Here is a 13,499-nt window from a genome sequence, read left to right as displayed (position 1 = left end):
AGGCCTTTGTCATGCCATCTATGTATAGGTCCCCAACCGTCTCTGTCCCCTCGTCCCATCTCCACCTTTTAAAGGAGGCGTCTGTTCTCCCTCTCTTCTCCCCCCATCCGCATGTTTTTGGGAACATTCACACTTTCGCAGATTGAGTTTGTAGCCTGAGAAGGCTCTGAACCCCCTTTGGAGGTCCATTATTCCTCCCATACTGGCTAGGGGATTGGAGGCGTAGAGGAGCAGGTCGTCCGCATAGTGATATGCTGTGCTCTCTGTCTTCCCTCTAGATGCCTCTCCACCCCTTCGCTGGTCTGAGGGTGATGGTCAGTGGCTCGATTGCCAGGGCAAATTGCAGCGAGACAAGAGGCATCCCTGCCTCGGTGTAGCCAAAAATCCTCAGAACGTGTGGTGTTCGTTCATATGTTCGCCATGGGAGTACTGTTTCATCCATGAGGTGAATCTTGACCCAAACCGTTCTAGTACCTCCGTGAGGTACTTCCATTCGACTCTGTCAAAGGCCTTCTCTGCATCAAAGGAGATGATTATCTCTGGTGTCTCCACCCCGGGTGGGGTCATATTCAGTCGGCAGGCATCTGATGTTCGCTGTTAGTTGCCTGCCCTTGACAAAGCCCGTCTGATCTTCCGCGACTATCTCCGGCACGCAACTCTCCAATCGCCTCCCCAGTGCCTTCGCCAGGGCTTTAGCGTCAGTGTTTAGGAGTGAGATTGGTCTCTATGGCCCTCACTCCGTTAGGTCTTTGTCTGTTTTAGGGGTCTGTAATATCGAGGCCTGTGCCAACGTGGACGGCAGGGACCCTCAAAAGCGAGTCATTGAACATCTGTAGATGCAGGGCCAGCGCTGCTATGGATTTTTTATAAAAGTCCACCAGGAATCCGTCCCGACCTAATGCCTTCCCCGATTGCATGGAGTTGATGCTCTCTAGGACCTCCCCCAATCAGATCAGCCATGAACTTTATTGAATGGCAGAGAAGGCTTGAAGAGCTGAGTGGCCTAGTTTGTATGTTCATCTGTCATTCAATGATTCATAATGAAAGTCCATGAAACTCAACTTTATAAGGACTACTTGTTTGAACTTTATAAGGACTACTTGTTTGGGCTATGGAAGAGACCCACACCCTGTGTTTCCTGCAATTGCATAATGCAGCCCTCTTTTACACAACAAATAATCATCTCTTGGACTTGTTTTTGGACTTTCTGGGGACCCATTAGGAGCTGAGCCATAAGTACCGGGGAAAATGGTGTTCTTTTTGATTACCGTACAGCCATCAGTTGTGCTGAGTTCACATTATGTGTAAAATAGACTAGATTTGATAAGAATGTTAAGAAATATGTGGTAATTTGTTGGTTTTAATCTTTAATTGTATGCCAATAGGCATATACAAATGAATAGCACATTTCTACAAGTATTAAGGATATGGTGTGTATGTTTTTTTTCATGATGTGGGAAATTAGTTTGGGTTTGAGTTCAAATTGATATGGTCCAACATGGGACTGGGAATGAGGCTTGCTTTGAAGGAAAACACAATACAAGCTTGTACAATAAAATGTGTTGGAGCCATGAAGTATGGCAAAGCATTGGCCTATTACAGTATTAAGGAGAAATTGCATACCCTGAATAGAGAAAGTTATTGTCCTTGTAATTAGACATATGACATTCGGCCTGAGTAGATAATGACTTTTGGTGTTGAGTACAGTGAAACTAACATTTTTGAACACTATTTTCAGATCCACTGATCTCAGAAAAGCCAGGAAAATTAAAACGAATACCGTCAACAAACAAAAGTCGTCAGCAGTATCAGAGGGAACGAGCCTTGCAGCAGCTGCAGAGTCAAAGAACAACTCAGCAAAACCAAGCTGCTCTTAATCTTCAAGATCAACAATTGTCCAAACCAAAGATGAGATCTCCACAAGTCACAGAGCCACCATCACCCAAACTAGAACCAAAGCAGGCTCTACAAGTGACTGAAAAACAACCCACTGAAACTGGAGTAAGCCACCAGAAAGAAACAAATAAACCTGGACCCAAAACTTCATATATATTCCAGGATTCCTCAGTTCAAGAGTTATCAACAGAACAGATCAAAGGGGTGGAATTGTTAGTAAGTCTAGAAATAAATATAACCCTTAGAAACATTAGTCAATTATTTAAGCTGTTATCCTAGTAACTAAGATTCAGTGGTCCTTGGAAGAGGAAAGAGTAGTCAGCTGCAGCTGCATCAAAGTAAGACTAGATGCAAGCTTGATTTTCAAACATGGGAGCAGGAATAAGCAATTCGACCCCTCAGGCTTGCTCTGCCATTCAATTAGATCATGACTGTTCTTTGTCTTCATTCCATTTGCCTGCTGTAGTTCCATACACTTCAGTACCCTTCCTAAAAATCCTGTTAATCTCAGTTTTGACATTTTGAATTGATCTAGCCTGAATGTTTGATTTTTGGAGGAGAATACCACCCTTTGTAAGAAGGTGGCTTCATCCTTGAATGTTGTATCTCTAATTTTAAGTTCATTCCCTTTTGTTCTGGATTGTCCCTCTAGAGGAATTGTTTCTATTTAACTGATCATATCCGTAATCATAAACCACTCCTCTATTAACCTTCCATAATTGGGGATAAAAGCTTTTTAGCCCAGGCATCATTCTGGTGAATATGTGCTGCAATCTCTCTGAGGGCCATGTTGATTTGGGGAGGGAATGTTATTGGTCTCCATACCACTTTGGTGTACTTCTTCGCTCCGCTACAATGGCAGAGACCAAGGAGGAAGGTCATGACCATAGGTGTATATCCAAGGGAGCAAATGGAGAAATTTCAGCATGAAGATTTCTACTAATGGAATTTCCTATTCACTTAGTTGTAGCAAAGTAGTTTTGCCCTTGTACTATGACGATGTAGTTTTTGAAATAAATGGAGCAACGCAATAGAATACTGTTCTGAACAGATCAGTTTCTATTTAACTTATCATATCCGTAATCTTAAACACTTCCTTTAGATTGAGGTCATCAGTATTCTACTGCAGCTATCTGTAGATGTCTGAGTTTTTTCACCCCTGTTTGATAATCTGTAAACAATATAATTCAAAAATTAATTGTCGGATTTCAACAAAATTTGGTACACCGATAGGGTATATCCCAACAAAGAACTGATTAAGTTAAGGCAAAGATGTGGGTTCAAATCTTGGAATTTTTTTAACGGATCCGGCATGGTAGCACAGCACCTAGCACTGTTGCTTCACAGCGCCAGGGACCCGGGTTTGATTCCCGGCTTGGGTCATTGTCTGTATATTCGCCCCGTGCCTGCATGGGTTTCCTCCGGGTGCTCCGGTTTCCTCCCACAAGTCCCAAAAGACGCGCTTGTTAGGTGAATCGGACATTCTGAATTCTCCTTCAGTGTGCCCGAACAGGCGCTGGAGTGTGGCGACTAGGGGATTTTCACAGTAATTTCATTGCAGTGTTAATGTAAGCCTACTTGTGACACTAATAAAGATTATTATTATACTGGGAGTTAGGGTGAATTGACTTTTTCTTTTAGAATGAAGATTTGTTCTATTTAGAAAGTGATTGATTGTATTACCATATTGTGGATTGTCTCGAGTGCTGTGGTGGCATTTGTCACACCTGTCAAAATGTGAGTAGAGTTTTCAGAGCAAGTTATTGGATGTGGATTGGCCCGAAGCCAATCCAGTGAGATGGAAGCTCTTAATTAAAGCATTTCTATTTTCAGCTTTAGTTATAGAACATCAACCAAGCAGGGGAAAGCCTCCAGGAAGAGTTGCAAAATTGCAATAATGTTGCATTAACAGTGATGGAAATATGCACTCTACTGAGTACCATCTTCACTTATTTTATCTGTTTCATTTCCTCTGTTAAACACAAGTAAAGTAGATGTTTTTGAGCAAGGAGTCGCTTATATTTTTCTGGAGCTATAAGAATCTGAAACAACCATTGCTTCTCTCTCTACTTTTCTCTCTCTCTCTCTCTCTCTCTCTCTCTCTCTCTCTCTCTCTCTCTCTCTCTTTATCTCTCTTTATCTCTCTTTATCTCTCTTTATCTCTCTTTATCTCTCTTTATCTCTCTTTAGCTCTTTCTCTCTCTTTATCTCTTTCCTTTTTCTCTCTCTCTCTCTCTCTCCCAGGAGCTGTGATCTACATTGGACTGCACCTGTACTTTATTGGGATTTTTTGTAGACCATGACTGACCAAAGTTGAAAATCATTTGTTTCATTCCCCACCATTGACCACTTCATTCCATCAACAAATGTTCACCAAACAAAGCTTATGCCAGTGCTAACCATTGGCATTTCCCTGTCCCCTTCTGTATCAAAACTCTGTCCTGCTTAATACATTCTCAGTACAATAAAACTTTAATCTCAGCATCTCTGTGATAAATACAAAAGACGCACATGTCTAATCTTAATCAAAGCTGTTCAATTCATATATTATTTTTAAGCGCTAAATATCTATTTTCATGCTTTACTTTGTTTCGTTTGTATTATTGTATAACTTTTATGCGTAAAAATGTCTTTGAATTCTCAGGAATGATAGATGATGCCACTCAGATGTAACACATTGGTGCACCAGTCTGCTAATGTGTCAGCACCAAAATCAATCAATCATGTTGTTAAAGCTGTTAGAAGGCTGTTATTTAAATACTCTAATTGAATAGAAGATCGCCCAAACTTAGTAACTGACTAGTTTTCATGTAAAACAAAAATACTCGACAAATGATTCAACATGCATGGGAAAACAAACAGTATCAGAATCATCCCTGGACTTAAAGCAAAGTCATGCTTGTAATTGTACTTTTGCTTCTCTGTTTGGACACTGCACAATCTGTTCAACAAAGTAATATTATCAGTAGGGTGGTACGGTGGCGCAATGGTTAGCACTGCTGCCTCACTGCACTGAGGACCTGGGTTCAATCCCGCCCCGGGTCGCTGTCCATGTGAAATTTTTACATTCCCCTTGTGTCTGCATGGGTCTCACCCCCACAACTCAAAAAGATGTGCAGCGTAGGTGGATTGGCCATGCTAAATTGCCCCTTAATTGGGGGAAAAAGTAATTGGGTACTCTAAAAAAAATTTTTTAAAGTAGTATTATCAGTGAGCAATTGACTAAGTCAGCTGATAGGAAAAATTGTAAAGAAACATTACAACAGAAATGTTATTTTTTTCACAGGCGCGAGAGATCACGTCTGGAACAGCTGCAACTGGAGCAACGATTAATGGAAGAGAAGAATAAACGCAAGAAAGCACTTCTCTCAAAGACCATTGCAGAAAGGTATGGAATATTCTTAACAGGAGGATGAGCTGACTCGCTAAATTGGTGCACCAATTCTCACTTATATACTATTGTATACCTTCAGAGCTAATATTCAGAAAAGTTACTTAACACTAAACTGGACCATTCGAAAGGGTTTTTTGTCCTCCATTGTCAAATTTGTGTCTCTCCCCCAGATTTGGATGATAATGGTGCACTGCACTATGATCAAAGGTTAACAAAAACAATTTGGTCACTTTCCATCACCACTCATGTTTACGACATCTTGGTCATCTACCAGTATTTAAAATGTATTATTTAACACAATGTGGGCATCGGTGGCTATGCAAGCATTTATTGCTCTTGAGAAGGTGGTGGTGAATCCCCTTCTTGAACCACGGTAGTCCATGTGTTGTAGAAACACCCCAGTGTGCTGTTAGGAAGGGAGTTCCAGGATTTTGATCCAAAGATAATGAAGGAACGGCAATATAGTTCCAAGTCAGGATTGTGTGTCACTTGCAGGAGAACTTTCAAGTGGTTGAAAGATGTGCAGGTTAGGTGAATTGGCTATGCTAAATTGCCCCTTAGTGTACAAAGATGTGTAGATTAGATTACAGGGATAAGGTGGGGGAGTGGGCCTAGGTAGAGTGCTCTTTCGGAGGATCGGTGCAGACACGATGGGTCGAATGGCCTCCTGCACTGTAGGAATTTTATGATTCTACAGTGGGGCTTCCCGTGCATCTGCTGCCCTTGGCCCTAACTCTCTCCGTTAAAACTCCAAGGAATGATGTTCACGTGGGTGTGGTATGGAAGAGCAATCAATAACTGGGCATATGCATAAGCAGAGGAGCCGTTGCCTACTGAAGAGATGAGGGAGTTATTGAAAATAAAGAATGCATACCTAAGTCTTATTCATTCAGAAGTGACAATATTAAGTGTATATTATGTTGTATTTGAGGACTTACATAAACATCAATCATTACATTTTCTCCAGCTTCATCTAAACTTGTTAGAGTTTAATTGGGTTATTTTTAAAGTATGTTGTGGTACGGTGTCAGTGGCTACATGTCTAGTGCAGTTCTGACCAGTTATACTGATCATTCCAGGTCTAAGCGAACCATGGCAGAAACTGTGAAACTAAAGCAGATCCAAAAGGAACTTCAGACCTTGGATGACCTGTTATCATGTGATGTTAATATCTTACGGAATCGGATAGAACAGTCCAGCTGGGAATATTATCAGGCTAAGTAAGAATATGTTTGCCCTCAAAGGCACAATCTACTGCTTCTGTTCTAACCATTCAGGCCCAAGTCGTACAAAGTTACAACCATTCTAGTTAAATAATTGCAAGTACATGTTTATAAAGTCTTCGTACAAACTCAAACTTTAATAACTTTGGATGTAGATATGACAGCAAATTAAACAGCAAGGATAGCATAATTCATTATTTTTTAAATATTAGTTATGGACTTCAGTTTGTAACACAGTCCATCTTTTTCTATGTCCCCATTTTCAACCAGTTCCAGCATCTGAAGTAAAATTAAGAATCATGAGCAATATTAATGAATCATGCTTCCATGTGCTGTTTTACAGATTGCTTCAATTTTTTGTACATGATCTGTCTGTGTTGAGGCCAGAAGTCTCCACACAGAATTAGAAGTTGAGATGCTGTTCCTTGAGCGTGCATTGACGTTCATTGAATCAGTGAAGCGGCTGAGTTCAGAATGATAATAGGGCAGAGAATTAAAATGACAGACAACTGGAAGCTTGGGGCCATCATTATGATCAGACCAGATATGTTTCACAAATCTGATCTCCTAAACTGTATGTGGTACCCACAGTATTAAGGCTACCACATCCTTAACAGCAGATTTTTTTTTTTTAACTACATTGAATGTAGTGCCCAGGGTATTAAGGAAGGAACAGTCGTTCTGGAATGCTGAAACCTTATCATGATTCTGGAATGGAGGATAAGGGGTGACAGTAAAAATGCCTGGGAAATGGAACAGATACTGTCACGGGACACTATAAATGCATAGTATTGTGGGATTGGGGCTTTCTTGTTGGGAAATCCTCACTTGAGAGAAGGAAGACATATCAGGGTCTCCGTCTCTGTTGCAACTAGGAGTATGGAAATTGTAATCAATCTGGCTGTGAGAGACAGTGGGTTTACAATGATGATCATATCCCTAGAAATATAGATGGAAGTTGAGAAAACGAGGATTGAGATGGACCATACAAAGACGAGGATGGAAATTAGAAGCAAAATTGAAGTTCTAAGAAGTTAAGGAAGAAAAAGAGTCCTCGGGGCATCCCTTTGGGAGCTGGAGTTACAGCAGAGTTAAATGTTCATGGTGAAAAGGAGCTGGTTAGGTTCAGGAAACTGGTAGCTCTCAGGAAGAGACTGGGCAGGAGGCGAAAAAATAATCGAGAGAGGAAGTAGTAAGTTCTCTGGGACGAAAACAGAAACTGTGGATCTCCCAGGACAGTCCTGTTTGCAAATCTTGATTAGGAGATAGAAGCAGGCGCTGCAGGGTTGGGGGTACCACAATGTTTGAGGCAATGAAGGGTGATCTCCAAAGAAGATGAGGTCTGTGACCAACTCGGAAATGATGGCTTCATATTCTACGGTGAGGATGTGATTCGGAAGAAGTAGGAGGAGTTGTTATTTGTTCAGTCATTTCAGTAGAAGATATTTAAATATCACCCCATCAGCAGGTCAAATAATAATGTTAGGGTTGATTGTGAGAAAGCAGTGTTGCAAGTTCAGAGGAAGATGAGTTTGATTGAGGGAAGCAGAGAAATTGAAATGGTCAGTGCCATTCTGTCAGTTTTCAATGGAAAGATCCAGAGAAGGCAAGAGACCAGAGGGAGGATGCCAGGTGGAGCAAACATTCTGAAGACAAAAGAAAGGGCCGTGTGTGGGGAGGAGGTGTGAGACTTCTAACAATAGTAATTGGTGTGGTAGCAAAGGAGATGGAAGAAAAGCACAGCATCCTGCTCAACACTAAATTAATTCAGGATATATGTGGATGAAGGTTGTAGCCTTTGCTGAGGACTGTTCAGGATCAGCGAGGATATCTAATTGACAGCATGGGCAAACAGGGAAGGTGTCCAATGTAAATGAAGGAGAAGAAGGATCGAGAAGGACATTGGTCTCCTGACCTGTATGCTGTTAATTACATATAAGCCTGCTCAATACCCATTTATTTCCAGGACTTTGAAGTGAAATATCCTTGCTCCTGTTTATCCTTATGAAATTGTTGTACTGTTTGTACTGCTCTACTCGGTTCATATTTGGAGCATGCATAAATTTAAGAGATTTAGCAGGGCTGTCAGCCTGAGCCTGTGCAATCGAAGCTATATATTATTCAACAAATAAATTGGGATCTTCAGAGCCTTATTATAAAATAATATTGTAGTGGCACTGAATGATGGGGTTGTAATGCTTGATTGAGTTAGAAGAATATTGTCACTGCTTGTTCACGATCTATACTACACCAAGCAGGATGTGTATTTTAAAAAGGCATACCTCACCTAAAGTAGATGGTCAAAGTGGTTAGTTAATAGACAAGGTTTTCTCTCAAACTAGTTATATTGGCAGCCGAGATATCAATTCAGTTCTACTGAATTTGTATTGGCAGCATTTCAAACTCACAAGATTCACAACCTTGTTGATTTGAGGACATTTTGATGTGGAGGGAACAGATTCTGCAAACGAGCTCAAGCTTGGGCTTGAAACTCAAGTACAATGCAACTTCCTTTTGTTTTAATTACCACAGTTGTTGCACACACATTAGATTACAGTAGTTTGTGTTAGAAATAACAGCTCAGGATATCTATGTTCGGAAATAGGATCCTGTCTTAAGTTTATGTTGGGCCTAATAGTTTGTACCAAGTTATTTTTAAATTTCAAAAAGCTGTGTTCATTGGAAGGATTTAAGAAAACATTACCAGCTATTGCACATGTTTTATGAGTTTTGGGACTCACCTTATCACTGAAGAGCGCAGAAGAGTAAATGAAAATTAGGCATTCCCCCTACTTAGGATATAGCAAAAGTGAAAGCTACACATTGGTATACCAGCTGAAGGAATGGGCAACGGTGTTGGTTGGGAGAAAAAAATGAATGATAAGTTATCAGACCATTGTTGTGAATCTCCAAACAGCTGATAATGATACAACTGGTGAGTTGTAAACTGGTTCCCTACGACTTAGTTACATTTTGGTATGACCTGAGGAGCAAGGACAGAAAGAGTTCTTGGAAAGAAAAGTTCAGAATTGTGTTGCGTTTTACATCACTTTGCAACTATGTTAATGACTTGGAGTGATATTTGTGCATGCAGCCTTAACAGTGAACAAATTTCAACTTGCTCATTGTGCGATCTTTCCTTGCCCTCAGAAAGAGGTATGATAAGGCCGAAGTGGAATACGTTGCAGCAAAACTGGATCTGTACAAGAAGACTGAATTGAAGGAGCAGCTAACTGAGCATCTGTGCACCATAATCCAGCAGAATGAGTTACGCAAAGCTGATAAACTGGAGGAGTTAATGCATCAGTTGGAAATGGAGACCGATGAGGAGCAGCTGGAACTAGAGATTGAAGTGGACAATATATTGCAGCAGCAGGAAATGTTCAAAGGGACTGATCAGACTAAAGCAGGTGATGGATCAGCACAGCAAGCTGTTCAAGAGGGGGACAATCCAAATCGCACGGCTAAGCAGGTTGAAAAAAATGACATCTCTGCTGCTAATGACACAGGTGAGAAAAATTCAAAGGACAAAGCTAAAACTCAACCAGAGAACTTGAATCATACAATGTCAGAGAAGATTCAAACACCAATTGCTATGAATTGAGAGAGAGTATGTTTGTGTTTCACAATGGGTTTGGGTGAAATTGATGTTAGTTTCCATAATGTGATCATCCATCTGTTGGCAACTTAATCCGTACCAACATCAATTATTTTTAAAAAGTGACCAAATATTCTACATATTTTTATGCATCATATTTTACTAATGAAGTGTTCAACCAATGAACAAGATTGTGCACACCCTAAACCTACAATCTGTGAGGTGTTTTGGAGCTGAAAATTGACCTGTAAGTTGAGGCACTTTATAAGTGTTCCTGCACTTGACAGATTCTCCCAACACACTAATGTACTGTAAATTTTAATGTGTGCAATATAGTTTGTCTCCCCATGATGTCTTATGAGATTTAACTGATCAAAAAGTTGAGACTGGCAGAAGTTGCCTTGAGAACATCTTTTATGCAAACTTATTTTTTTTAATATTTGAAGAAACAAATCATTAGCATTTTCTCTGAAGTTTACATCATTATATCTGCAACTAGTTGATTGATTTGCTTGAACCTGTCATTTTTAAAAGTTTAAAACCATTTAATTGGAACCACAGTGGCTAAGAGTTTGAAGATGAAATGATTTGGGTCATCGCTTTTGTGTAATTCTGGTTTAATTTTTTTATCATCTGTCATTTTCTTGTATCATGATCCCTGACCAGACTCCAGCAGTGGCTAGGATATTAGAGTGAACCCCATATTTTATTTTGTAAGACTGAGGAAATGCTCCAGGAGTGATTGCGTGAAGAAATGGGGATATGGCATTTTAAAACAAAACTTTATTACTAACACAGTACTAAAATCTTTAACATCACATCCACAAATAGCTTACAGTTATCCCATAAAAAATACTACTCAACACAGTGAATACAATAACGTTACTTGCTATCTTTATTTCCACTTAAACAAGAAGAAAATAGACCATCCCAACTCGCAATCCACCCTAAGTGCCAATGGCCATTGGCTTTATAGAGTTATTCTCTGAGAAAGAGATCTTTTGACACTGCTTTACAGAACAGATCTGACTCTGGTCCAAACCCCTGCAGAAGCTCTGGCTGGATGTCTTCAAAAGCTGTTTTCAACTGGCTTGTTTCAGCTCCCCCTTGTCCTCAGACAAGTTTGCACTGCTTCAAATACAGTTAATCTCTTTTAACTAACTTACAGTGAGAACAAGCTGCTTTGCCTCAGCATCAGCCAGAATCAGAAATTCCTGATGCCTTGGCTCCACCCAGCAATTACATCTCACCAAGTTGAAAATTAATTAACTCCCCAAGGAATCCTCTTAATCAAAACAAAATTGCATTGGCCCAAGCTATTTACGATGTCTAATTGCACCTCTGGCTGCTAAAAGCTTTGTTATCTTTCAAACCAAGATTCTTTTTAAAACGTGACTGCAGCAGTCAAACACACTCAAACCGAGGCTTCTAACCGTCACCAAATATTTATTATCCAATATATCTAAAATCCTACATTTATCACACTTGAATATGTTAACATTTTAAGTGTTGCCAATAATAATCTTGTTACAGTAATTACACCAAGGTACTGCCTTGGCCTTAAACTGTAGATGCATTTTTATAAGATTCAAAAAGTTTAACTTGTACAAGCTGTGGATTATTACCAATACGGAAGAGAACTACAATGTGATGAGTATTTAAAAGTGAGCTATTACAGGTACAGTCTCAAGTTTGGCTATCTGGAAACTAGGGTTGCCTGAAAACTGAACATTTTTATTAGCTGCCATGTATCACTTTTAATTGTTATTAAATGAGTAAAATAACTCACCAGGACAATTCGGCTCGGTGCTGCATTGGCATGGTGGTGCACCAGGCTAGTTATCCGCTTCCATGCTGGTCCTTTCCATGGCCCAAGTGACCCTTGACCTCACCCAACCTGAGCCTGCGAATCAGCCTTATTTACCTTATTATTTAATTTATTTTCAAATGTTATTTCTTCAAACCAATTAACTAAATTAAGGTTCAGATTTTTTTTCTCTCCGAAAATCAGCAAGGACTTAAATCCGGCATGGATTCGGTCCAAGGTGGCTTTGGGACACTGTACCCACATACAGAAATTAGATAAAAGCAAATTCGACAAAGTTAGGTTCTGCAGAAATGGAAATAAACATTTCTTTATAGATTTATTGAAAGTCTTTGTCTGAAACTTAGACTGTTTGATTTATAGATATTTATGCCCACTTCTGTAAATTTCATGGTAACACATTTAACACATCCTGTTGATGTCTGTTTAGACTGGCTGCTGGACCAATATGAAATAACTTGGATTTGTTTGTCAGTTCAACCTTTATCTTATTGTTTGTTTCCATAGATTTTGGCGGCTGTTAACACTAATTTATGTACATTGATTGCAGAATGTGTATGAAATGGATTTACACCAGATTTGAGCTCATTTTATTGTTTACTTCTGAGCTTGTTCACTTTGCATAAATGTATTTTTGTATTTATACATAACTTCATTGATTGATCCATTTAGATATATTTGTGTGAAATTAAATCTGCAATTAAAAACTCTTTGGTTATGGGAATTTTGCATTTTAATTTCCCTACTAACACCCCCATCCCACTCTTGCATAGTTTTTTCCCTTCCCCTGTAGAAGGCAATGACCATGGTTGGACGATGGTCCCACCAGTACAAACAACCCTGTAGAATTGTTGGAGGCTGAATGCTGTTAACTAGTTATTGAATCACAACCTAGACTGAACCCGATTTTCATCAGATGTCAACATGTAAGTATACCTTCCAGTCGGGTCAATAGTTATAATGACAAGATGCATTCTAGCTGGTTGTTTCTTACTCCCATCCCTCCCTCTCTCTCTCTCCAGTCAGAAGCTGTATGCAGTTCTCTCCATCTGTAACTCTGTATAGTGGGCCTAGGTGGGGTGCTCTTTCAGAGGGTCGGTGCCGACTCGATGGGCCCAACACCTGTAGGGATTCTGGACTGTAGGAGTGAGATGGATGCCTATTGTGTTCCCGACTTGTCTATCCTCTGCATTGATTCAGCAGCCTGGAGTCTTTATCTGTGGCAAGAGAAACTGAGTTTTCATCTTCCAGGTCACCCTGTTTCTGCTACAAAATTTAAGGCGGAGTGGTGGCACATTGGTTAGCATTTCTGCCACACAGTGCCAGGGACCTGGGTTCAAATTCCAGCCTAGGGTAACTGTTTGTGTGGAGTTTGGGCACACTCCCCGTGTCTGCGTGGGTTTCCTCCGGGTGCTCTGGTTTCCTCCCAAAGTCCAAAGATGTGCAAGTTAGGTGGATTGGCCGTGGTAAATTATCCCTTAGTGCTCAAATGTTAGGTGGGTTATGGACTTACGGGGGAGTGGGCCTAGGTGTGGTGCGTTATCGGAGAGTCGGTGCAGACGC

At 40.3% G+C, this 13,499-nt stretch overlaps 1 protein-coding gene across 1 annotated transcript in view; it reads left to right on the top strand.

The window, feature by feature from the left end:
• Positions 1-12,660, top strand: part of gorab (golgin, rab6-interacting) — a 44,675-nt gene extending 32,015 nt beyond the window's left edge. Inside the window, exons 2-5 of the mRNA XM_072511211.1 lie at positions 1,739-2,108; positions 5,183-5,284; positions 6,370-6,510; positions 9,664-12,660. Coding sequence (XP_072367312.1) covers positions 1,739-2,108; positions 5,183-5,284; positions 6,370-6,510; positions 9,664-10,117 — 1,067 coding nt within the window. The 3' untranslated portion in view covers positions 10,118-12,660. The remainder of the gene's footprint in view (positions 1-1,738; positions 2,109-5,182; positions 5,285-6,369; positions 6,511-9,663) is intronic.
• Positions 12,661-13,499: the final 839 nt, after the last annotated feature.

Source organism: Scyliorhinus torazame, chromosome 7, assembly GCF_047496885.1.
Source record: "Scyliorhinus torazame isolate Kashiwa2021f chromosome 7, sScyTor2.1, whole genome shotgun sequence".
Taxonomy (NCBI): Eukaryota; Metazoa; Chordata; class Chondrichthyes; order Carcharhiniformes; family Scyliorhinidae; genus Scyliorhinus; species Scyliorhinus torazame.
Note: the sequence above shows the minus strand (reverse complement) of the source record. Positions and strands in the feature narration are given on the sequence as shown.